General features: G+C 38.2%; 1 protein-coding gene and 1 non-coding gene across 4 annotated transcripts; both read left to right on the top strand.

Moving 5' to 3' along the window:
* Positions 1 to 634: 634 nt before the first annotated feature.
* LOC124387305 (meiosis 1 associated protein) lies at positions 635 to 23,824 on the top strand. Of its 3 annotated transcripts, none has more exons than XM_046851571.1 (10): positions 635 to 861; positions 3,060 to 3,318; positions 3,471 to 3,656; positions 4,983 to 5,172; positions 17,143 to 17,328; positions 17,444 to 17,603; positions 18,551 to 18,692; positions 19,370 to 19,567; positions 21,680 to 21,862; positions 22,609 to 23,824. In XM_046851571.1, exons 2-10 carry the CDS (start codon positions 3,070 to 3,072, stop codon positions 22,765 to 22,767), a joined length of 1,653 nt encoding a protein of 550 aa, XP_046707527.1. In that variant the 5' UTR covers positions 635 to 861; positions 3,060 to 3,069; the 3' UTR covers positions 22,768 to 23,824. The 3 variants fall into 3 exon arrangements, with proteins under 3 accessions (XP_046707527.1, XP_046707528.1, XP_046707529.1); XM_046851572.1 differs by lacking the exon at positions 635 to 861 and adding an exon at positions 2,897 to 2,917; XM_046851573.1 differs by lacking the exon at positions 635 to 861 and adding an exon at positions 2,960 to 2,979.
* trnae-cuc lies at positions 12,422 to 12,493 on the top strand. Its single transcript has one exon. It is a non-coding gene; the product is annotated as a tRNA-Glu (tRNA).
* Positions 23,825 to 24,444: the final 620 nt, after the last annotated feature.

Here is a 24,444-nt window from a genome sequence, read left to right as displayed (position 1 = left end):
GCTGAAGAAATATTTGAGTTACATTAGACTTCCTGTCTACTCAGCACAGTCTGCTCATTTTCATCCAGTGTGGCTCATCAACAAGGCGATCAGTCTCCAGATGCTCAGGTCACAGCATGTTTTTCCCCATACTATTCTATAGACTGTTGATTGTGGAAAAAACTCTAAGACAGCAGCAGTATCTGAAATACTCAAACCAGCTTATTTCACTGTTCTCCTATAATGATGTTTGACATGTACAGCAACTGAAGCTCTTGGCTTAAAACCGGGGGGTGGGGGGTTGGGTGGGGGGTCCTTAGTTGTTATGTAATTCATATATTTTTTACTAAAATACTCCCTAATGCCTAATGGGGGGTCCTGGATCCCCCCCAAGCCCACCAGATAGGTAATGAATGTGTGACTGTACAGATTACATACATAGTTATATGTGTATATTTTAAACATGTGCATAGTTTATATACATGTTAAGACTTTATCACTGCATACATAAGCAGGTGTAAAGGAGTTCATAAACAGGTGGAAGATCACAGTGTGAATTTGCCGTGTGACAGTGTGAATTTGCAAATGAGGATATCGGAAATTCGATGTGTACCGATATCGAAACTATCGAGTATTCGGTCATCCCTATCGCGGCACTGCTGCCTGATAGAAGACGTCTGTCAAAGTATAAAATAAAAAACCGTACAAACTAACAGCGGGGGGAAAGGGGTTATAGTTCATAGTGATGCACAGGGATATCCCAAATGTGTTACTAAATAGTTTTGTATGCAAATGAAAAACAAAAGAATAAAACATCCATAGCACAGCGTTTAGCATATTAGCATTCAGTCTCTCAAGCTAACCGGTAGGCGCAGCAACAAGGTAAGTTGTTCATGAAGAGTTTATAATTCGAATTAAATCTCCAATCGTTAATCCGAATCTCGAATTGAAACAGTTTTAGTTTCTTTCTCTTTCACAAAAGACCAAGCCACGCCATTGTATATAAAGTGTGTATATTTATTGTATATACTGTATATGAGGACATGAGAGACAGGGATAGAGGGAACTGGTCCTCAGAAACACCATTGTATTCTCTTATTCGCATTTTTTCTAAATCTTTCGATTAACATTTCCATTTTCATCTCATTTCTTCATGATGAATTAAGGTTCAGCTTTAAAACAATAAACATTTTAGGACACGATTTTTTTTTACTTAAATATAGCCAAAATACACCTTCTATAAGTATTTAGAGATACTACAGGTGCACTATGTAGCTACAAACTGCAGCTTCCAGGACATATTAGTGATATATAGAGATATATTTATTATATATTATATTCTTTACATTTTAAGACTTATTGTGTATATTTTGATCTTATGTTGATAATCGTGTTATCTGAGAGGTTTTCACATTAAGTTGCTAGGGCTGTGTACAAGGAACAAAAAGCACACATTTCACCTGAAATTGAGAGAAAATGTTTTAATATCGGTTCAAAGACAAAACCTTTGCATTTGTGGCACCAGGCATGGGATAAATATGACCAAGAACTATACAAAAAGTAAAAAAAAAAGAGGTTTTTAATGAACTATCAGTAATGTATACTGGAGCTGATGAGTCCACTTGCACTCTGTGATGCTGAATTTAAGGTCTTTGTGAGGTCCCCACATGATCGATGTGTTGAGGACATTTCAAAATATTATGAATCACTTGTATTCTGCTCACTTTTTCTTTCACTTAGTTTTTGATTAGGTCTCCTCCCAAACCCAGCATTACCTGATAGACTTTCCTGTGCGCTCGTCATACAGCACTGCACATCCGAAACAAACTGTTACCATATAAACCCTGAACGCAAGTGCACTAATGAACATCTTCATAGAAGTATATATCAGCCTGCGGAAAGCTCTTTCTTCTGTTCTGACATCCAGGTGTTAGTGTATACACTTTATGTTCTTTGGGCCGTCTTTTTCTTTGATGAATTATGGGGATTAGCTTTCAGTTAAGTTACATCATGAAACACAGTTAATACTGCAGTGTTGTTTTGCTTCAGTGAAGCGGTCATTAAATTTGATATCCTCCTGTTTAATATTTGATTTTTGTTATTAAATGTTTACAATTTGACTTTTATACTCTTTGTAAGTTTCATCCACCCTGTTTAGTTTTGTGGTTCACCACCAAGTCTGTGTTTGTGCAAGTGTGAGTGCAATTCTTTTTTGGCAAGATTTTTTCAACACCATGATATGTGGCCTCTCCTGCTTATTGTTTTCGCCTCTTATAAATTGTACATCCTCTACTTTGTCTTTTGAATCCTGGCTACAACAAAATTCAATATTGAATAAAACGTACTTGTAACACTGTTGAAAATACAAAATTACAAAACGTAATGATACAGTTTTTAAGTGAAGTGTTTCAAAATCAGTAATAATTCTGACACACATAATGGCAACAACTCAAATAAACACCAGACAGTTGATGGCATTAATGCAGTCTTTTGCAGCTTTCTGAAGACATTTGAAATAAAAAGCCAAAGACACAGTTTTTGCTTTAGAGGTTTTTATGCCTATTAAAATGTCCCCATCATCTGCTCTTGTTTTGATCAGGCTGCTTGCTCGTCTAATGACATTGGGCCTGTGCTGCCCTTCAGTATAAACCACCGGACTCTTTTAAATGAGACAATCTATCTTTTGTTGTGCATGTTATGTTGAAACGGGGTGAAAGCCTGAGGCACAGAAGGATCCAGAACATCAGCTTGGTGAAAGGGTTCTCTTGTGAAGGAGAACAGAACTGATGAGCCCATAGATTTCAGAGAATCACAGGCGTATTTAACCATTCTCTACCAGTATCCTGCTTGTTTGATGTGAGCAACAATAACAGCCTTGTTTCAAACGACCATGGAAAAAGTCTTAGGGGAAAAATTATTTTGGTCCAGTCTGCTACTGGTGATTGTCCATTAACTTGATTGCTGCCAGTTATGTTGTGTTAAGAATGAATCATTTGGCAGGTTAAAATGCTGCCTTGTTTATATTCACTTCAGTAATTCTTTTTTCATATCAGTGTCTTTAATCTCTTGTTTTCCTGCAGGTTCAGAAGCATGAGCGGCAGAAACCGGTCAGGTGTTTCAGCCAGCCAGGTGTGTCGTGCATCGTCCTTCTCCAATCAGCCACCCCGCGTGCTGATAGTTGATACGTCGCCGCCTTGGTGGTCACAGACACGTTCTGTGCTGTGTGAAGCCCTTGAGAACTTCCTGTCTCTGGCAAGCAGTCTGGAGGGACCAACTCGAGTACCTCTTCTCAGCCTCTATGCAGTAAACCTGCATCAGGAGTGTCTGCTCCCATTTGTGGTAAGACCTTTGGTTTTGATGTACTGTACCACTAATAATGGTACTGAAATTCATATTTACAGTTTATCATGACACGGGTCATGCATCCTACAGTATTTTGGTACATTTCACAATATCCCCTGTTTCGGTTTGTCTGTTCTGTCCCTCGGCAGCAGGTGAAGGGGAATCTTGTGCGTTTACACTCATGTGTTGAGGAGCTGCGCTCTCTGCCTACCGAGGGCTGTGGACGGTCACAGGTCGAGCTCCTTAAACAGGCAGTCCTGGACAGTCTGCAGCAGTACAAACACTACAGCCGCCATACCAATCTAGGAAACAACCTTCACAGCAGCTCTGTAGAGGTAAGAACACACCATATTTGTTATATGTTGATAGAGGGTTAAGCATTTTTCTGAATTTGCATGTTCCAATTCCTCCATCTGTGGCGGAAAAGAATGAATATTTCAGTTGGAGATCAGGGCCTCAGCCTCGTGTCTAAAGTGCTTTCAGTGTACTCTTAAATGGAAACCACCCGTTGAGTTACATAAGGATAATCCTTCGAACTTTTTTCAGAGCACTAGCATTCATATTTAAATCTTTTGCTGATGGAATGTGGCACTGAATTAACCCCTGTTATCAATCGTTAATGAAGCCATCAGCATTCTGACACAAACCACATGGCCTGCTGTTTCCTCTCTGCTTTCCACAGACCACATTCAAATGTTCTTCCTACAGGAACCAAAGCGGAGGACAAGTGCTTTTAATCAGATTGTTCTGATATTTATTTTGCCCTTAATGGGATTAATGTTACATTTGGGCTTTTTGTGTCAATTACTACAGACAGCTGTAAGAGAACAAGAATGACTGCAATTCAGACCCAGTTGCTTCCATGTTATAGGATGATTTAGTGGACTACTCCAGCTGCATGCTCTGTGTAATAGAGTCGAGGACCTTCTTGTGCCAAAATCAGATTCGGACCAAAGTACTTTTTACCCTAAATGAACAGATTATACGGAGAGTGTATAAAAATATCGGCAAAATGCGCAATTTTTCTTTATTTATAGGTCAACGCTGGCTGTAAACCCCATAAAACTATAAACGCCATACCGCGCATAAATAACATTTTTTCTTATTACTGTTTTATAGCTTCATAAAAACTGATCTGAACCCAAATAAACCGAATCATGAGCAACATTTTGGATCAGGGTTATTAAATCTGTAGCTAAAACTCCTGAAAGACTAAAACCAAAACAAAAAAACAAATAGATAGATAGATAGATAGATAGATAGATAGATAGATAGATAGATAGATAGATAGATAGATAGATATTATAGTACATTTAAGTTGAATAAACATTTGCATGTTATTCAAATATTAGTCAGATTAAGGAAATGCATGAATCAGATTAGTAGATGCATGTATTATATTAAATGAATAATAAATACAACCGATTTTTTTTGTTAGCAGTTAATAGTGACCACTATCAACTACCACTTTAATGTAACTTTACCCCCATTCTATATGTTAAACACTTCTATGGGTGCTTTTCAAAACTTTAGATTATTTACCTACTGTTTATATAGTTTTCATTTCACAGATATTTTGAACCAAAAAAAAAGACAACAGATTTCCAAAGAATGGTTTCTTGTGAATCGATCAGGTTGTAATCGGAGTTGTTTGTTTGAAGGTGACAGTACTGAGCAGTGAGCCAGGCCGTGCTCTACTCAGGCAACTGGAACAGGGTCTGAAAAACGCCGACCTGGTCAGTCTGCGACGGCTGGTGGTTGTCCACATTGCCGTGGAACAGAACCTTCTAGACAGAGTGCCAGGCTGGAGTCCAGAGTCGTGCTCTACAGATGGCATGGAGCAGGCAGAAGGTCAGCATAATTTCCCTTCAGCACATTCACTTTAGTAGGAGTGGGCATTTTTATGAAAACCTTCAATTGAAACTATTATTTAGTAAATATTGATTTCTGGCACATTTAGTACATTGTGCACTACTTATATACAGTACTCATCATTGTTGTCATTTTCCAACATTTTAATGACTCTATAGCCATTTGTGAGGCACGAACAAAAACAGAATTTGGTGAACTCTCAATCAAACTTCTAATCAGAGGTCTACATGTTTCCTACACGATTGCATTTAGCGTTAAAATACTTGCTATAGCACAGGCTAAAAACAGGAAGTTTCCATTTAAATACAATCCTTTTTACCTGACATTCTTGCTCAGTGTGTCTTTTGAGAAGTGTAAGCAGCAGAAGCCAGAACAATACAAAAGTCTTGAAGAATCTTTAAGGGCTAATAACCAGAAAGACTAAAGCTGCCTTTTCAAGTAAAAAGCCAGATAAAAGCATTCCAAGTACCTGTGATGACACTCTATATGAGTGAGCATGATCAGGTACAGGGCCTCATCTGAGTCACTAAATTCATCATACAGTATTTGTAGTGTGTGGCACGCTACTAACCCGGATGTATTTCATCAGTTATAAAGCCCAGGATTGCTGGGATTTTTTTTAATAGGAAGTTAGTCTTATCTTATCTGTGTGATTGTGTATGTGTGTGTATGTGTGTGTGTGTGTGTGTGTGTGTGTGTGTGTGTGTGTGTGTGTGAGTTCTGCCTTTGCCCTGTCATAGGCACAGACAGTGTGTGGAATTGGTAGAGCACAATCAGAACAGAGTTTGTGTACTGTATCTATCACACAGTTAAAAAATATCGGACCCTTAATAAGTCAGCCAAGCTGGAAATCAAATAACTCTAATAAAAAGAGAAATAAATTAGATTTAAAAAAAAATCAAATCAAAATAAGCAGTATAAAGTATAAAGATTTCTGCGTAAATGACAAAGCACTCTATTTATATTGCGAAACAGTTATGCAGAAACTAAGGTCATGTGAGTGACATAGAATTTCTAAAAGGACGGTTACATAAGCATTATTGCTCTGGAGATGGGCGTGCCTCGGTCCTACAGTCTTGACTGCATGATTATTCTGACTGCATCGCTCCCTTAAGCTTTTTAATATAGCACTTTTCCGAAAGATAAAGTAAGACCCTAATTGTTAAGCTGCTGATATGGATTATAGTTCAACGTCTCTGTGTGCCGTGATTCCGATTTCACTTCTGCTAGACACAGACTCATCTACTACACTCCGTCACAGATCCATGCTGACCTCCAGAGCCCAGACCCATTAACAGAGTAGGCTTGCTGGAACGTGAGCCAAAACCACTCCTTCACATGCATCCTGTTTTTCAGAGTCCAATCGACAGACTTGAGCATGACAGCCTCATGATCAGGGTTGTGGAACTTGTTTTGTCGAAAAGGAAGGAAGCATGAAAGTGTGTGCATATGTACACTAATAGAAAGAGATTTGTGCCGAGGGCCTTTTGATACATGCCTGTCAAAAAGCATTAATTATGCAATAATCATTTTGAATTCATATTATGCAATTATTTTTAGTCATTCTTTATTACCAGTGTCTGAATCTTTCGGCTCATCAGAGGTTAATTATTTTTAAGGCTCTTTTGAACCACAGATACAATCTCTTTTATCCCATGAAGCCTGTGAGCAGTTCAAACCCTGCTGGTGAGATGTTGGTGCAACGTCATGTGGGTTCAGCTGGGATTTCAGCTCTGTGCTCGAATTATGATAGTGAAGTCACTGTGCAGTGTAATGCTCTTAAGCAATATGGAGACGGGTCAGTGGCCCACTCAGTGACTACATTATCATTACATTACTGTTAAATGCATATTCAGTGAGTGCATTGAGCGCATAATTCATATGCTGTTTTAATGCATAAAGAGATGAATTCTGGCATTCAGCACACTAATACTAATGCTAAAGCTAGTGATGAGACAGTATCAGCACCTTTGCTGGGTATTTTAAAAACAAAAAGAAACATTTAAATCTATTAAACATATATAAATGCATTTGTATAGTTATATAATTGCATTCAATACTAATACAGTGAAAATTATTTTATGAGATTAATCTCTTTCTGCTAGGTTTGCAATGCTGTTAATTTCCCGAAACTTTCCAAAGAAACTTCATCTGGGGAATTCTGGAAATATTTCATGTTGGAAACTTACCGAAAATTTATGGGAATTTATATGACAAATGTATGTTATAATTACGTAATTTCCATAAATACTTACCAAGATGGACTTTTTTGACAAATTTGGTGTGCAGGATTCCAGAAATGATTTGTCTTATGTTGCGTTATAATGCTCAGTGCTCAGTGTTATAATGCTCAGTGCATGTAGGGGGTGTGGCCTCAGAAGCCCTGCATTAAATGTGTGCTGTGTGTATGTGATTGATGAATGTGGAAGGTGGAAATTCAGCTGAAATTGCATAAACAATATATCAAAGGGTCTAGGCAACTAAAAACATAAGAGAAATGACCTTTTTAATTAAATCTAGTGGAAATCTCAAAGCCTATTGGTTATGCTCTGTTATCTATCACTGACCAAGGCACAGTGTTGGGAGTAACTTGAAATGTTCAGGGATCTGTTGAACTTCAGTCCAAAAGCTGGCAATTGCTCTTTCCTGAAAGCCGTAATTCCAGTTTTCTTATGCAAGAAATAGGACAACACTTCAGGGTCGGTAGAAATCATGAGTTTTCCGCATGACGAGTCAATACAGGGCCACCCAGTCTGTCTGTCTGACTTTCAACTTCTCTATCTATTTCTCTCCCCTGTCTCTGTCAGAGGCAGTAACTCTGGATTTTACTGTTTTTGAGATGCAGATATACTGCTGTGGGTACAAGACAGACCTGCCCATAGGTCGTGCTATATTTCGTTTTCTTTTTAGCCCCCTTTGGCATCACCATGGTGATGGGATGGTGTGGACAAGGCAACATGCTTTTGTGCAAATCACTGAAAACGTTAATGACACTAAGGCTGCCACTGGATGAGATAAAGCGTGTATGGGTAATCTAAATATATCTCTGGATGTCAGAGAACTGCCAACTATGTGAATAGGTCTCTGTTGGTGCTTTTGTTTGGGAAGACTGATAATGTGTGCTAAGAATGTGTGTGCGCTTGTGTGCACGGTTGTGTATTTCTATCGTTTAACACTTAATGCTCATGAAAATCAGATCCCTGCATTTCAAAACTATTCGACAACAGTGCTTCGTCCTGAAGTTGTATCTTTTACGATGTTGAAAACTTAATGGTGTCAAGTTGACTATATTTCGAATGCATTCTAATCCAATTTAAATTTGTCCGAACCTTTTGTGATTAAAAGCCTTAGTTCTATTCCATCTATTCTTATAATTAACATTACTATGTAATTGTAAATTTTCTTATTTTTATGTAGTTAAGTCTCATTTATCACCACCTCACACACATTGTATAACATGTTACACGAAGACATCAGTATCAACCCAGACTTACACAATAAACCCAGACTGGATGCACAACAGAACACAATCTCACTTTACTGGTTTTAAATTATATTTTATTAGGATTTCCATGTTTTTTTTTTTTTAAGGAAAAATAAAGTCTATTTGAGGATACCTAGAGACATCCTGCACCTAAATTTAGCATGATTATTCTGTCTTCCCTGGGACAGTCTCATAGTGGTCACAGAACTGCAAGAAAAAGAGTGATGGATAACATCTGTCTTCTCCCCCCATCTTCTCTCAAGGTTTCATCAATTCCAACGAAAGGTTTAGTTCTCTCAATATTGCCAGGCGTTTTCTGTTTCATCGCTTCATAGAAAGCTTGTACCATGCATCTATGTCTAGCTATATGTGTGTTTTTTTTATAATCTCAGAATCTCAGGGGAAGATGGACTCTATCAACATACAGTATTTCAAGGTCAGATTCACCAGTTTGTAAGGCATGTGGGAGTTGATGAACGATGACCTCCTTAAGTGGGGTTATCAGCTCCAGTTTAGATAACCTGCTGCTTTCTTAACTGACAAGCATGAATATTAAAACAAGCCAGGTCAATAATCGTTGTTGTAAAAGCAACAGGGGTTGTAATAAAATAAAACAGTATGTGGCAGATCAAAAATGTTCCTGTAGGCAGCTTAGGAATTATGAATTCCTCTATAGTTATTCAGAGTAGGATGGCAGATTAACCACTGTGGCTCACAGCATTAGTGGCTCTCTAAACATGTTAACATCTTTGATACAATTCCTGTCCTAAACTGCTAGAGACTAAACTGTAGAACTGGGTCATTTTAGCCAAATCGCTTACAGTGTTTCCCAGACTACCGTAATTTCCGGTCTATTAAACGCACCCATATATAAGCCGCACCCACTGAATTTTACAAATATTTTTATTTTGAACATAAATAAGCTGCACCTGTCTATAAGCCGTCTACATTGAAACTAATGAACTTTACACAGGCTTTAATGAAAGACAGTGTCTGTTACACGGTGTAACGGGTGAAATATGTTGTGGCTCCTTTAAGAGCAGAGCGGCATTTTTGGAATAGCCTGCCGCCGCTATTACTGCATGTGTGCAAGACCGAGGAATATGTCCTTATTATTTTCTGATGCTCAGTTCCAAGTTTCTTTGACTAACACGTAACGCTGTTGCCATTAAAAAAATAAAAAAGCACGAGTTTTGGAAACCTGTCTATGCTTATATGATTTCTGTTGCAACTGGAGTTAGTGAGTGAGCGGCAGGTCAAACGTCAGAGAAACTTCATCCATATTTATGATGTTGTGCGGTCCGATTCAGTGGAAGCGTCTGATTTAATATAAAGAGTTTCATTTGTTCACCTGATTCCGCAATTTCATTGGTCTAATGTTATGGGTCTCAGTTTTTTGGCTTGAAGTTTGTGAAACCGGGGAAAAACCCAGGAAAAATCCATAAATTAGCCGCTTCCTTGTTTAAGCCGCGGGGTTCAAAGCGTGGGAAAAAACAGTAACAACTTGTATGTGAAATTGGATAAATGTGTGCATTGTTAGTTGGCTTGTTGTTGCTGACTTTTTCGAAAAATGAATGATGTCACATGGAAATATTTCATGTGAGGTTTCTGCATGTAATAATTGTTCCCAAAAGCCATGGTAAATTCAGATCTCAAAGAGAGTAGGAGAAGTAAACCCAAAAAAATAAGAGAAACTCAAATATTAAATGTGATGGGACCTGTAGGAAAACTGTTGGAGTGGCATGGTGCTGTAGAGTAGGGCTGAAACGATTCCTCGAATTACTCGAGTAAATCGAATACAAAATATCCTTCGTTTAGTCCATTGAATTACACACGGAGCATTGTGTTCCCCGCGGACCATTATTATTGAAGCACCACATGCTAAACTCTGGAGCGCTATGGACAGGGTAATGCATAAAAAATGGAGAGACAGGCAGAAAACAGCGAGGTGCGAGGAGTAGATTTATATGGAAGACCGTTTTCACTACATTAAAAAAAAAATTAATTTCTCTCGCAATTCCGTATTTATTTCTGGCCATTCCTTTTTTTAGCAGCGTCAACCCCTCTGTAGTGCCAGAAAACTTTACACATGGAACATGAAATGGGCTACAATCAATAGAATTGCATTGTATCAAACTAAGCCTTCAATCCCCAGAGAGAACTGAAGTTTATTTTCCAATTATTATATTCGGGTTCGATTCCCGGTCAGGGAACCGACCCCAGCCATTAGGGTTGCACAAGCCAGTGCACTCTTAGTGCCGGTCCCAAGCCCGGATAAATGGGGAGAGTTGCGTTAGGAAGGGCATCCAGCGTAAAAACATGTGCCAAATCGAACATGCGGATCATGAATACGGATGATCCGCTGTGGCGACCCCTAATGGGAGAAGCCGAAAGAAAGTTTTTATATTCTGGGGTTCCATTCAGGATATGTACTTGCTTTGTGTTCTTGGTATATGTTTCAAATCTATCATAATCCTGACCAGGATACTTTAAAATGTATATGTTGAGAATCCAAAATAAGAGCATTTCATTTTTATATATACTATATAATTACTATAAACCCAGCTTGAGTTTGGTAATAATGTCACAATTTTTCTGATTATCTTATTAAGGCATTTTGTTCTGTAGGCGGTGTAAGGATTAAGTAAATGTAGTAAAATGTAGTACAGTAAATGAGATAATTTTGCCTTCAGCAATAATCAGAAATCCGCTTCTGCAAATTTGATACCAAGATTCTGCATTTAAACAACAACAACAACAACAAAAAAGGACAACAAAACACACACATTTCATGTTTTCCCTCACAACTTTCGACTGTGCCTTGCTACCTTGGATAAAATGAGTTAAAGGATAAAGTGTTTTTGTACTTGGGTGTGTATGTGTGTAGTGTGGAACAGTCATGGTGGTCTCTCAAGGATTTGGCTCTGAATAGTTCTGTTTAAAGGGAGTTAAGAGACTTTAGAGTTTCGAGAGGATCTGTTATCTCACATTCTTTCATTTTTAAAACATTGTAGTAGATGCATTTTAATGGTCTTCTCTACATCACAGCATTGTGAAATTCCTTTTTCCCCACATATTCCAGCATATGGGGAAACTGGGGTCAGACATAAAACAGTGCCTCTGGAACAGAGAGGGTTAAGAGCCTTGCTGAACAATTAGTAATGCAGAGCTTTAAGCACTGAGCTACCTTTTTTCTTCTACTAAGGTATGAGCTACTTGTGTTACAGTTTCAGCTTTCTCCATTCATTTCTCAGTTTAGTGACTGGCTGTCTGAAAGATTTCTTTACAGATGATTTCTTTTTGTTCTGCAGATTCAAATCACCACTTGTAACTTGCACTCGTTTTATAGTGTGTTGGTTATGTGCATTAATTCCAGGGGATTTATCACCCTTTCAATGTGCTAATATAACTTGTATTATATTTCCCCATTAGAATGTTGTTTAAAACACATCCCTTGGCCAGACTTTATACGTTTGTTTTTCATTAGAATCGCAAGCCTTAATGACACGTCAATTAGGGAGTTAAAGATTCTGAACTCCCACTGCAATGATCTCTGTCATGTTTAACACAAAAATGTTTTGCTGGAGATAAATTCAAGCGGACCACCAGGAATATCCTGGAAACGGTTTGCATCAGAGGCAGCTTGTTAGTGTTACCGTTTTACAAAATCCAGGACTGAACTATGCATTATGAAGAGTTTAATTTTTTTTTTTTATTGTATTATTTATTTTATATTTTATTGGGTCCCTGGTGGTCTAGTGGTTAGGATGCGGCGCTCTCACCGCTGTGGCCCGGGTTCGATCCCCGGTCAGGGAACCAACCCCAGCCACTCTTAGTGGCGGTCCCAAGCCATGATAAATGGGGAGGGTTGCGTTAGGAAGGGCATCCAGCGTAAAAACGTGCCGAATCAAACATGCGGATGGTCTGCTGTGGCGACCCCTAATGGGAGAAGCCGAAAGAAAGTTTTTATTTCTTTTATATTTTATTACACTTCAAATTATTATAATTTTTTAATTTGTTCTATAATTCACCAATCTCTCCTGAAATCCACCCATTAAACAGAAGCCACTCTGGAAGAAAGTCACATTAACGTCATGGTAGTTTTAGTAATGATGTTAGCAGAGCACTGGGGGTGCTTTGTGTGTATAAAAGGAAGTCCGTCTTCATGTGCTTGTGATGATTACCGATTTTAATTCAGTGTTCTCTTACACACACAGTCTTTTTTCTTTGAGAGAAATCAGGAAGGGTGTGAGGTTGACTCTTGACTTGGCTTCATACACTTTATGCTGTTTCCTCTCTATAGTTCTCCTGTGGTTAATAGGAAGCTGTCAAATGACGTAAACTCTATGTGGATTCCTGAGAACCTTTTCATGATGCTCTATCACTCAGAATATTTTTAACGTGTTCTTACTAGAAACAAAACCACTTATAGTGCTATGGAACTATCAAAGATCTATATCCAAACACACTTCATTTCCTCCTAAGATCAGAGATAAGCTATAGGCTGATAATTATTACTCTAGAGTAACGGGTCCCAGTGACTCATTAGCTATTAGGGGCACAATACATGTCAAACTAAACCGTCTGATGTGGAAGTGATGGCAAAGGGATCAGTTAGGCTCCATTTGTTTCAGTATGACAGATAACAGAGGGTCATAGTGGCAGCTAAATTGGTGGCGTTTCCAGGACAGACAACATCTCTGATCTTTATCTACACTTAGTATCAAGCCATGAGAGAGATGGACAGCTAGTGAGCAACAGTGAGAGACGGATCATGTGTAAGGATGAGAGGTCGACCGATATGGGTTTTTCTCTGGCCGATGTCGATGCCAATATTTAGAAATCACGGCAGCCGATGGGCGAAATACCAGGGTTGCTTCTGGCCAGATGGGTGGCCTAAGCAGAAATGTACTGTGTATATATATATATATATATATATATATATATATATATATATATATATATATATATATATATATATATACATATACATACATACATACAACTGTAGTCATTCACTGTATAAATATATACATACAACTGTAGCGGCAAAGTCATCAATCAACTCATCATATGATTACGTCTTTGCTAATTCTGAGTTGATGCTGATTATTGATAACCGCAGCATTAAATTAAACGTTTGTAGCGTTAAACTTTAATTACCCTTAAGTTTTACAGATTCATGGACATTTTTTTCTTTTTCACTTCTAAGTGCCAGACTTTGTCTCTCGTTGTCTCTCCCTGGGCATAATTTCCATCAATTATGGTTATTTGCAAAAATGGCATCACTTACTGCGTTCGCAGTGAAATGCATTTCTTTTTTTATATTTATCTTGTTTTCATTTATATGTATCTTAATATTAAGATACAATTAAAGTTTTTGTTTTATTTTTTATTTTTTCCCCGGAGGGGCGGCACTGTGATATGTTTGAGAGAGAAGGTGAGGGAGGTGAGATTGAGATGGTTTGGACATGTGCAGAGGAGGGACATGGGGTATATCGGTAGGAGAATGCTGAGGATGGAGCCACCAGGAAGGAGGAAAAGAGGAAGACCAAGGAGGAGGTTTATGGATGTGGTGAGGGAGGACATGCAGTTAGTTGGTTTGAAAGAGGCAGATGTAGAGGACAGGGGGGTGTGGAGACGGATGATCTGCTGTGGCGCCCCTAATGGGAGAAGCTGAAAGAAGAAAAAGTAGAGGAAGAAGAAGAAGGGGCGGTACTGTGATATACAATGCTGTTTTTTTTTTTTTTTTACCAATATATTTGGATGATTTCACCCCCTTATCTCATAAAACCAATAAGTTAATAAACAGTTAACAAATTTAACTTAAATTAAACATTATTGAACAACAAAAGCCTCTTCAATCAGTCCACTTGTTTCCAGGTTTTAGTGCCCGAGTCTCCTGTAGCCTAAACTACAGCTGTGGGTAAAAACTCGCGAACAATACAGTTCATTCTCTCTCCTAATGTTATTCTCATTCTCTCTCCTAATGTTATTCTCATTCTCTCTCCTAATGTTATTCTCATTCTCTCTCCTAATGTTATTCTCATTCTCTCTCCTAATGTTATTCTCCTTTTCTCTCCAAAAGCGGCATCAGATTTAACCAATTAAATATGTAAGGCTGGATTAAGAACAAACGATAAGAACTTAAAGCCCGGGACACACCAAGCTGACGGTCAGCCATCAGGGAATGTCAGTGGGTTTTTGAGTGTCGGTCAGCTTTAGTTTTTTCCGACATCGTTGGTTTGAGTCGGATGGCATCAGCTGTTCTGCATGTTGAGCAGTGTGTGTATGTATGTATGTATATATATATATATATATATATATATATATATATATATATATATATATATAGCAAATTAGCACACGAGACAAAAACGGAACACGTTTGTTATCTTTATTGCTCTTGTCTTTGCAACTTAGCAGACTCGATCAAAAAAAAGCTACGATTCTGTTATTAATGATCGCGGTAGCTGTAAACGCTGCCTGCTTTATATAATACAGTTAAAGCTTTTCCGGTTTCCCTGTTTGAATGCGGAATACAGATTACTGCCACCTGCTGGTATGGGAAAGTTATGTTCTTTCACTCAAGCGCAGGATGTACACACACAGTCATATGAGGCAGAGGCCCATGAATCACAATCGGCCTAATTTGCAGCACAATCTGGCGATACTGATTAAGTAAAAGAAATGCAAACGAATCGACATGAATATGAGCAGATCACGAGGCTCCTGTGTAAAAGGTTATTTAACAGAGAGTGAAGCAAAACGAAAGAAGGAAATGTAAAAATAGAAATTAGAGGAAGCAGCATGTAAAACATACATGTTAAGAGCAAACATTTGGATTAGATTGAAACTGAATTTAAACACACCCAGAAGGGGTGGGGGGGGGGGGGGTTGGGGGGTGCGATGTAATCTCTGTGTTTAACAGGTGATGTGGGGGTTGCTCTGCATCTGCTACTCTTCATGTTCTCCATTTCCCACTTCTCCATTCTCACCTTTTTAGCCCACTCACACCATCTGGGTGACATTTAACTAGATGTTAGATCGTATCAGTGTGCAGTGGTGTATGACATTCATCAGCCTTCATTTAGTATTCAATATTAGAACTAATGACTTGTCAACAAACTCATGTCAACTCTACCTTATTCAGAGGATTGATCCGTGTTAATATCCTTGTCTTTTTTTTGCTTCCTTTAGTAAGAGGGAGAAATTTTTCTTCATTTCATTTGCTGTATAATGTTGTTTATTTACTCGCATGTAACCTGATCATAAAGCCGCTTCGGGTTGCGTATTAACCTCCAGCACACGCTTTCTGTGTTTTTCTTGACAGCTTGTGAACAGCAAACAGTTTTATTTGTGTTTGCCTTGCAAATTCTAGATGAGATACAAAGGATTAGTCGTTGTGCTACACTGATAACCAGGGGGAAAACATATTTATTACAAAACTGCTATGTTTTCGTTTTAGAAGAACTTTAGCCTCTCCCATCATAAATCCCAATACAGTGATTGCATGCTAGAGTCTTTTCTTTTTTTTCTCTCCAATCATTCTCTGGCTCCAACCCTTCCTCTCTCTCTCTCTCTCTCTCTCTCTCTCTCTTTCTCTCTCTCTCTTTCCCTCTCTTTCCCTCTCTCTCTCCCTTTCTCTCTGTTTGCTACTTAATGAAAGTTTAAACATGACCACTTGGCTCCCATTAGACTCCTTGGGCCCTTTGGAGGTACATGAATAATTAAATATAGCTCCAGAGGAAGCATCAATGAGTCTCATCTTACAGAGGTTTATTTCCAGGATGACAGTCAAGAACAATTAGGCTCCTTATGACATATTGTATATTATGTATTAATATTAGTCCTATTACAGAATTATATGGTCTGAAAAAATAACCAAATACTGTCAGCCAAATTAATACAATTAATGAACATTTGTAAGAAGAACAAGCAATATCTGATTAGAAAAATATAAATTAATAAATTAATTAATAAATTAATCAAGGAGCCTATCATTGGAACACTGAGCAACATGAATATTAATAATATTTTATTAATTTATTTTAGGTACATTATACAATATAAATAAAAATATTTTACTTAGGTGTTTAGTCTTTTTTATACAAAATAAAGAATTATTTTATAAAATAGTTTTTTTAATTTAGCAAGTAAGTTTCTGTTTTTTTATAAAAGTCGTGAAGCAAAAAAAAAAAAAAAAGAAAGAAAACTTTGTAAGGCTTTTTTAAGATTTCCCAATTAGACACCACAGTTCTGCACTACCATCTAGTGGTAACGTGAGGCACAGCAACGAAAAAAGTATAAAGAAATCACAGTGCGCAATTTCCGGCCTTTTTATGTGACCCGCTGTATGTGTATGTGTTTCAGTACTTTTTCATTTTATTTGTACCTGTATTCTAAAAAGGAGTGTACAGTTTCAGAAATCATTTTTGGCACCAATTTCTCTACTCTTTCTGTAGACGATCTGATGCTAGGGGCTGAGATGGACTTGCAGTTAGTGGAGAACAGTGTTGTCGCTGTGGAGAACGTTCTAAAGGCATGGCTTCATGACCAAACCGGAGAAAGAGAGCACCTTCAGCTGCTGCTACCTGCATCAGTACAACCAAAGAGTCCAAAAGCCACTCCTACTCACAGACCTGATCCTGGTGATTTACATTACACATATTCACTTACTATAACGGGAGACTTACACTTTCCTAAATAGCCAAATAAACATACAAAATGTGTGTAATGTGTGTGTGTGTGTGTGTGTGGCTGTAGTGTGTATAAGGTGTGACATGCAGGAAAGGCTTGTGAGCCCAGCTCTACTCCCCTGCACTCCGAGCCTTGGAGCCAAAACCGAGAGCATACACGACTTCCCCCCGGAAATCAGAAGCCTGTCCAATCAGAGCTCCGGGCCACAGCGACTCCGAGTCATCAAGTACAGTTTCACTGCAGATAAGATGCTGCTGTAACTGTGTCAGTGTAATGATAATGGTTAAGCCTGAGGCATGTGCGGAGCCAGTGATTTCTTCTGTCATGAACAAGGCTTTTTATACAGCCTTTTCAACAGATCCAACACACAGCATGTGCATGTCCTTACTGTTAGCAACAGTCAATAACAGAATTGCTAATTCGATCCTTTTCAGTATTGAAAGACCACTTTTTTAAAATTTTACTATTCTGTTTTCCAAATACGCACCGTTTTGAACATGCACGTGTTGTCAGTTAGCAGTATTAAATATAGTATTAAAGTATTAAAGCAGGACAAAAACATTGAGAGAGGAACTAAAAACTTAGAATCGTAGCTAAAGCAGTGAGACAGACGCGAAAATGAATAGCTTATGCAAAAAAGGCTTCTGTGTCACGCTGAACATGGCCATGAGTCATACTCTGATGTGGTGTGGAACATCTAGACAGAGACTTCTGTGTCTGTCATGAGCACACAGATAGACAGACACACTGCCACGCATTGTGGAAGCTTCTGGATTTTGCATACATTTTGCATGCTTGTGATGTCATTTATTTCAGGGAATTTTTCGAGAGACAGTAAAAGCATTCTCACCTTGTTGTTGTGCAGTAAAGGGGGGAAAAAAAAATCAGCACCATGTTGGTCCGTCTCCTGTTTTGCTTTCTCTCATCTCAGTTCCACTCTCACTCTTTCTTTCCACCGACTTCAATAACTGTCAGGATTTTGCTTTCGTTTTTTTTATCACTGTACTGTTTACTTATTTACCTGTTACATTCAGAATTCATTATACATGTTGACAGTATCTAGCGTATGTATTAGACTATTTTGTGGTTATTGTTTCTTTAGTATAGAAACATTGGGAGTTTGTAAATGTGTGTGTGTGTGTGTGTGTGTGTGTGTGTGTGTGTGTGTGTCAGAGCTTTGCATGCAGAAGGAGTGTGTCAGTCTGTTCTGTACGGCCTTCCAATAGTCATAAGACCTACAACTTGCTGGCAGCTGGACTGGGAAGAGATGGAGAGCAACCATCAGACCTTCCAGGCTCTCTGTCACACACTCAGAGTCAGTGAAGAACGAGTCTGTGCATATGCAATGAGAAAAAAAAAAGATCCAATTCATTTTATGATACATAAACATATTGCAATATTTGAGGCATTGTTAGACTAAAAGGTACACTTTTAAAAACTGTAATCAACAAAATGTATCTCAGCAGGTCAAAAATAAACCTCGAAAGAAAAAATCTGATACCTTTTACTAAAAAGAAGATTGACTTTATTTAATTTATCTATTTAATTATTACATCATTTGACCCCCGTGTTATTGCAGATTTGTTCAGAATCTATCAAAATAAATCAACAAAACTTCATCTTGTAGCTTGTTGTTGTAGCATGAAAGGAGCAGCAGTCTGTTTTCCCCCAAAAGCTCAGTCTGGTCTCAAGTCTGCAGATAGAATTGAGCTGGAAAACAATAACACTATAATTTCATCTTTAAGATGTATATATTATTGACTTCACAAAATCATTTATTTAAAATAAGGTTAAACGAATGACATTTCAAATAGTTCAATTAACGTTTTCCGGGGAAAAATTAAAAACCTCTCTATACAGCCAACTATTAACTTTTATGCCCGTCTATACACTATATAGTCAACTTTTTATTTATTATTACTTCTCTGGAATATTACTAGTGTTAATAAAAATAAATAATTGTAATGTTTTCACATCTTTGTGCTTCCTCAGACCCGCGACTTGTTTCTCTTAGTGCGTTCAGAGACCGAGTTTCATTCTGCATCCAGCGCATTTTCCTTCTACGTCCTCCAATCCTCATCCTCCCTCTCACTCTTACTAAAACCTGTCCTTACAAGAGAATTAATGCTGCCGTGCAGTCTACCTGTCTCAAACGAGGACCCACCACCCAACACGCTTAATACAGTGGAGGTATTCTCTCTCTCTCTCTCTCTCTCTCTCTCTCTCTCTCTCTGTCTCTGCTAATTTCTTACACACAAAAAACAAACATGGCCTCAGTATTTAAATGATATAGTTTCAGTTTATTTGGTGTCAGCACCTTTTCCCAGCCAAATCCCTCAAACTTTGCTAAATATTTGAGGTGCTCAGTTAGTATAGACATGTTAAGTAGAAAGGGGGATATCTAAAAATTTCTGACAGGAGAATTCAGATTTTTTTTGTAATTCCACAGAAGCGCTGTGGCCTTCACTGGATTGCTTTTTGAACTTTCATAATGCCTATGTGGTATGTTGCTTCATCATTTGAGTGCATAATGTGTAGCATTCCCTGTACTTCTGATCATGAATGACTCATAAAGTACCATCTTTTTTGGGTTCTAACATCCTGTTCCTGCATGTGTCATTTCCTCTTCTGCAACAGAGTCAACAGTGTGTGTGTGTGTGTACACATCTATCTATCTATCTATCTATCTATCTATCTATCTATCTATCTATCTATCTATCTATCTATCTATCTATCTATCTATCTATCTACCTATGTACCTATCTATACTAAAGATAGATAGATAGATAGATAGATAGATAGATAGATAGATAGATAGATAGATAGATAGATAGATAGATAGATATCTCTCATACTGACTACTGGATGTTCAACATGGCACCTCATGTTAAAGACTCTCTGAGGATTTGAGAAAATAACTCAACATAAAGCATATTGTCTACATACTTATTGTCTAAACAAAAGTAAGTACACCCTCATGTAACCATGCAAAGCCACATGTCCTATTCATCATGTTCATGTTTTTGTTGCTTGACAGGACCATACAAATTTGTGTGTCTTTTAATGGAGCAGTTACAATTTGGTGCTTTGAGTACAATTCTCTCATACTGACTACTGGATGCTCAACATGGCACCTCATGTTAAAGACTCTCTGAGGATTTGAGAATTAGAATCGTTGCTCTCCACAAAGATGTCCTAGACTATAAGAAGATCAGTAACACTCTGAAAATGAGTTACAGTAAAGTGACCAGAGTCATACAGAGGTTTTCCGAGATGGGATATCCTCGGAGCAGATCTCGCAAGGGTCTATCAAAGAAGTTGAGTCCTCGTGCTGTGTGTCAGGTGCAGAAGCTGGGAGCATGAATTACTGGAATCATGTCTTGTGGTCTGATTAGACTGAGATAAACGTGTTTGGCTCAGAAGGTGTCCAGCATGCGTGGCGACGCCCTGGTGAACAGAACCAAGAAAATGGTGTCTTGCCTACAGTCAAGCATGGTGGTGGTAGCATCATGGTCTGGGGCTGCATGAGTGCTGCTGGTACTGGGGAGCTGTGGTTCATTAAAGTAAAACGTGGATTCCATAATGTACTGTGACATTCTGAAGCTGAAAATGATGCCCTCCCTTCAGAAACTGGGCGAACGGCAGTATTATGACCTAAACACACCACCAAGATGACAACTGCCTTGCTGAGGAAGGTAAAGGTGAAGGTGATGGTGTGGCCAAGTATGTCTTCAGACCTGAACCTTGTTAAGCACCTATGGGGCATCTTCAAGCAGAAGGTGGAGAAGCGCTATGTGTCAAACATCCAGCAGCTCCGTGATGTCATTATGGAGTCGAAGGGGATCCCAGGAACAACCTGTGCAGCTCGAAAACAACGGTGTTCACACAAAATATTGACAATTTGGACACAGCTTTTACATGTTCGCTCACTTTTGTTTCCAGCTATTTAGACAATAATGACTGCATGTTGTTATTTTTAGAGGGCAGTAAATGTGTACTGCTCTACAAGATGCACGTTGACCACTCTAAAATATATCCAAGCTTCATTTCTATAGTATTGTCCCCTGAGAACATATAATAAAATGGTTGTTAAAATGTGTGGGTGTACTCACTTTTGAGAGATACTATATATGTATATGACAGGTCACACAAACAGTACGTTTGCAATCCATATAACAGTTGACATTTGAAAGATACATCTTTTTCTCCGCTCTAAAAATAGTTTATTTGTTTGTATAAAATATTTTGTGACCACCACCATCACCACCAAAATATATGGTGTTTTTATTCTTTCTGTCACAGAAGTGTCTGGATCAACTGGAGACGGATCCAGTGTTTAACCCTCTTTGTCTGGGCTGTAATCTTTACCCGTACCTGAAGATTAGAGGACTGGTCTCTCACTCCTACAGCTCTCGCTGTCAGAGCCAAGCACGAGGCCAACGTAGAAATCCAAACAGACCAACAGAGGGCTCCACACCTCGGCAGGTCAGATGTACTACACATTTGGGATTTTTTTTTTTTATGATTTGGAACAGCTAATTTGGTGATTAAGCACTGTATAGGAATACCCCAGTGTCCTTTCAACTTTATATCAAAATACTGTACGTTTGTAGCCAACATGTGATTAAAAATAGAAAAGACAATCCACAGTTAAAAACACGTGAAATCTAAAAACGTTCTGGAATTCAGTCCAAAGATTAGCCACTAAATATAAACGAAGAACTTGAAATTGCATATAAAAGTAAGTGACAGACATGAGAGAAATCTGTTCCTTTTTCATGCAGCTGGAACACTGGAACAGTACAATCAGTTACTTATGATGATGTTTTAAGAAATCTTGTGGTATTCATGGCTCATTAGCTCCACACATCCTCAGAAGGGATGCAATAACTACAAAATCTTTCCACTCAACTCAAATCCCTGAAAAGACGAATGATTCAGCGCTTAATTTCCAAAACACCTCTGACTGGAGAATTTTTCTATAAGCTTTCTGTTTCACATGAATGTTTTGAAGTCTCACCAAAAGATACCTTTAGAGCTTTGAGTAAACTGGTTTTTCTTTTTTTATCATAGGGAAATGTCTTTCTTGTCCATTGCAATTACTTCTACTGTACTGAGGTTGATGAAGTTGAAAACACTAGTCATTTTTTAAGCTGATGATAATGAAATGAACCCATTCTGGTGTTAATAAAATATTTATGATGACGAATGGCTTTTATTTTTGTATATAGTTGCATCAAGGTCGCGTCAAAGCCATGGTCGCTCCTCTGTCCTCCGCACCGCCAGCCAAGTTGTCCCGCCCCCCTCTGACCCTGAGCCGCTCACGACCCCATGATCCCACCCTTTGCTTAATGGACGACGACATGGATAATGATCTTCTTATGATGTGAGAGCATCACATCTCTGAGTTTAGTGTTTACGATTCTCTAATAGTGAGTGTTTAAGCTACACATCACACCACAGTGCACTGAAGACCCAGCCTTATATTTATAGCACAGAAACACTTCCAGCTCTAAACCAAGCTGGCTTTTTGTTGTTGTTGTTTTTGTAGAAATTAACACTTCACAAACACAACGATATTTTCACATGCAAACAGACGAATTCATAATTAGTTAAGAATTAAAAGCTAAATTCTAATGTTAGATATTTGTAATCATTCGTGATTCAGCAATCCGAAGTATCCACTGCTACAGACCTATAGACAAAAGAAAATACAGGCATTGATATAAAATATCAGAAAATACAGCCGAATTAATAATTTATAACAATTTTTAACCCAAGTTTATAAGGAGTCTGTGATTTGTTCCACTCACTGATTTCCATTAGCTGTTAGAGGACAATATGGCAGCCTTGGAGTGCAGCTTACACCAGCTGTTTGTAAGGCTACAGCTGTTAAACATTAGAGCAGATAAAATGCCTTATTCTTTGCACAAAAAAAGACAGAGAACGAACGATAGACGGCTGTTAACGCCCTATTTCGGTCTTAAATGGCAGTTTTGTTCTCACAGTGCTTAATTATATGAATATTGAGGTAGACATATTAGAAGCTAAATACACTTTAACAGCATCTGTTGGCACATTCACAGACTGTGATGCTGAATAAAATCAACAAAAGCAGGGTGGAATAGTTTTATTGGTGTGACACAATAACTAAAGATAAATCCGTGTAGGTTTTTTTTTTTTAAACTGTAAAAGTGAAAAAAAATGAGACTTCAGTTTCTGGAACTAAAGTTATGTCAAGGAAATGGCATTACTCAATGTCACTGACTGATCCCCATCAGAGCTGCTTCATTAACATTTCCGCTATTCCACCCACCCAATGCCGCCTACACCTATGACACCATGACTTCATTTTGGGGTTAGACGTTATGCAAACCCCATCGCAAACTAGATTTTGTTAAAAAAAAAAAAAAAAAAAAAGGAAAAATAAAGTTCTTGTTTTTTGCACTTCCTGTTCCGTATCTATTTTTTTTAAAGGCTTTTAACATTTTTCAAAAGCCAGATTTTCTGATTTGTATTACTTGAAGGTTTTGCCCAGAGCGCTTTCACATCTGAGTCCACCTAATAGCGTGAACACGTGTTCTCTCCTGGGTCAGATTGCATGCGGATTTTGTAACGTCTGCGAAGTGTTATTTAGACTCCGAGTTAAAGTCCACGGCAACCTTTTTTTTTTCCCCTACCACGTAGAACCAATTCTACAAATGGAACAAAAAAACTCACGGAGATTGAGACAATATGTTCAGGCATTCGTCCACATAAACAACAGGCACGCAAATGTGTTTGATTTTAAGAGTATGTTGTGTTATAATAAAGAGCTTCCTCTCTCTCATACCACAGCATTAAGGCATTCGTTCAATGCATCCGAGTTTCTTTCATGATAACAGTCACTGTTCGATTAAACTGTTCTAATCTTGATGTTGTTGGTTTAATACCCAATATACAAAAAACGGCAATAATATGTGTTAATAGAGTTTTGTCCTCGTCCAAACAACTTTGTTTAATTTTCACACAAACAGCCCTAAATAATTCATCTACCAAAAACATTTAGTCATGAAGTGTGTGGAAAG

Source organism: Silurus meridionalis, chromosome 6 (assembly GCF_014805685.1).
Source record: "Silurus meridionalis isolate SWU-2019-XX chromosome 6, ASM1480568v1, whole genome shotgun sequence".
NCBI lineage: Eukaryota > Metazoa > Chordata > Actinopteri > Siluriformes > Siluridae > Silurus > Silurus meridionalis.
Note: the sequence above shows the minus strand (reverse complement) of the source record. Positions and strands in the feature narration are given on the sequence as shown.

Coding starts and splice junctions, on each gene's coding strand:
- LOC124387305 (XM_046851571.1), top strand. CDS start 3,070: ATGAGCGGCAGAAACCGGTCAGGTGTTTCAGCCAGCCAGGTGTGTCGT. Junction 18,693..19,369: donor CTCTCTGTCACACACTCAGA/GTCAGTGAAGAA, acceptor GTGCTTCCTCAG/ACCCGCGACTTGTTTCTCTT. Junction 19,568..21,679: donor ACACGCTTAATACAGTGGAG/GTATTCTCTCTC, acceptor TTTCTGTCACAG/AAGTGTCTGGATCAACTGGA.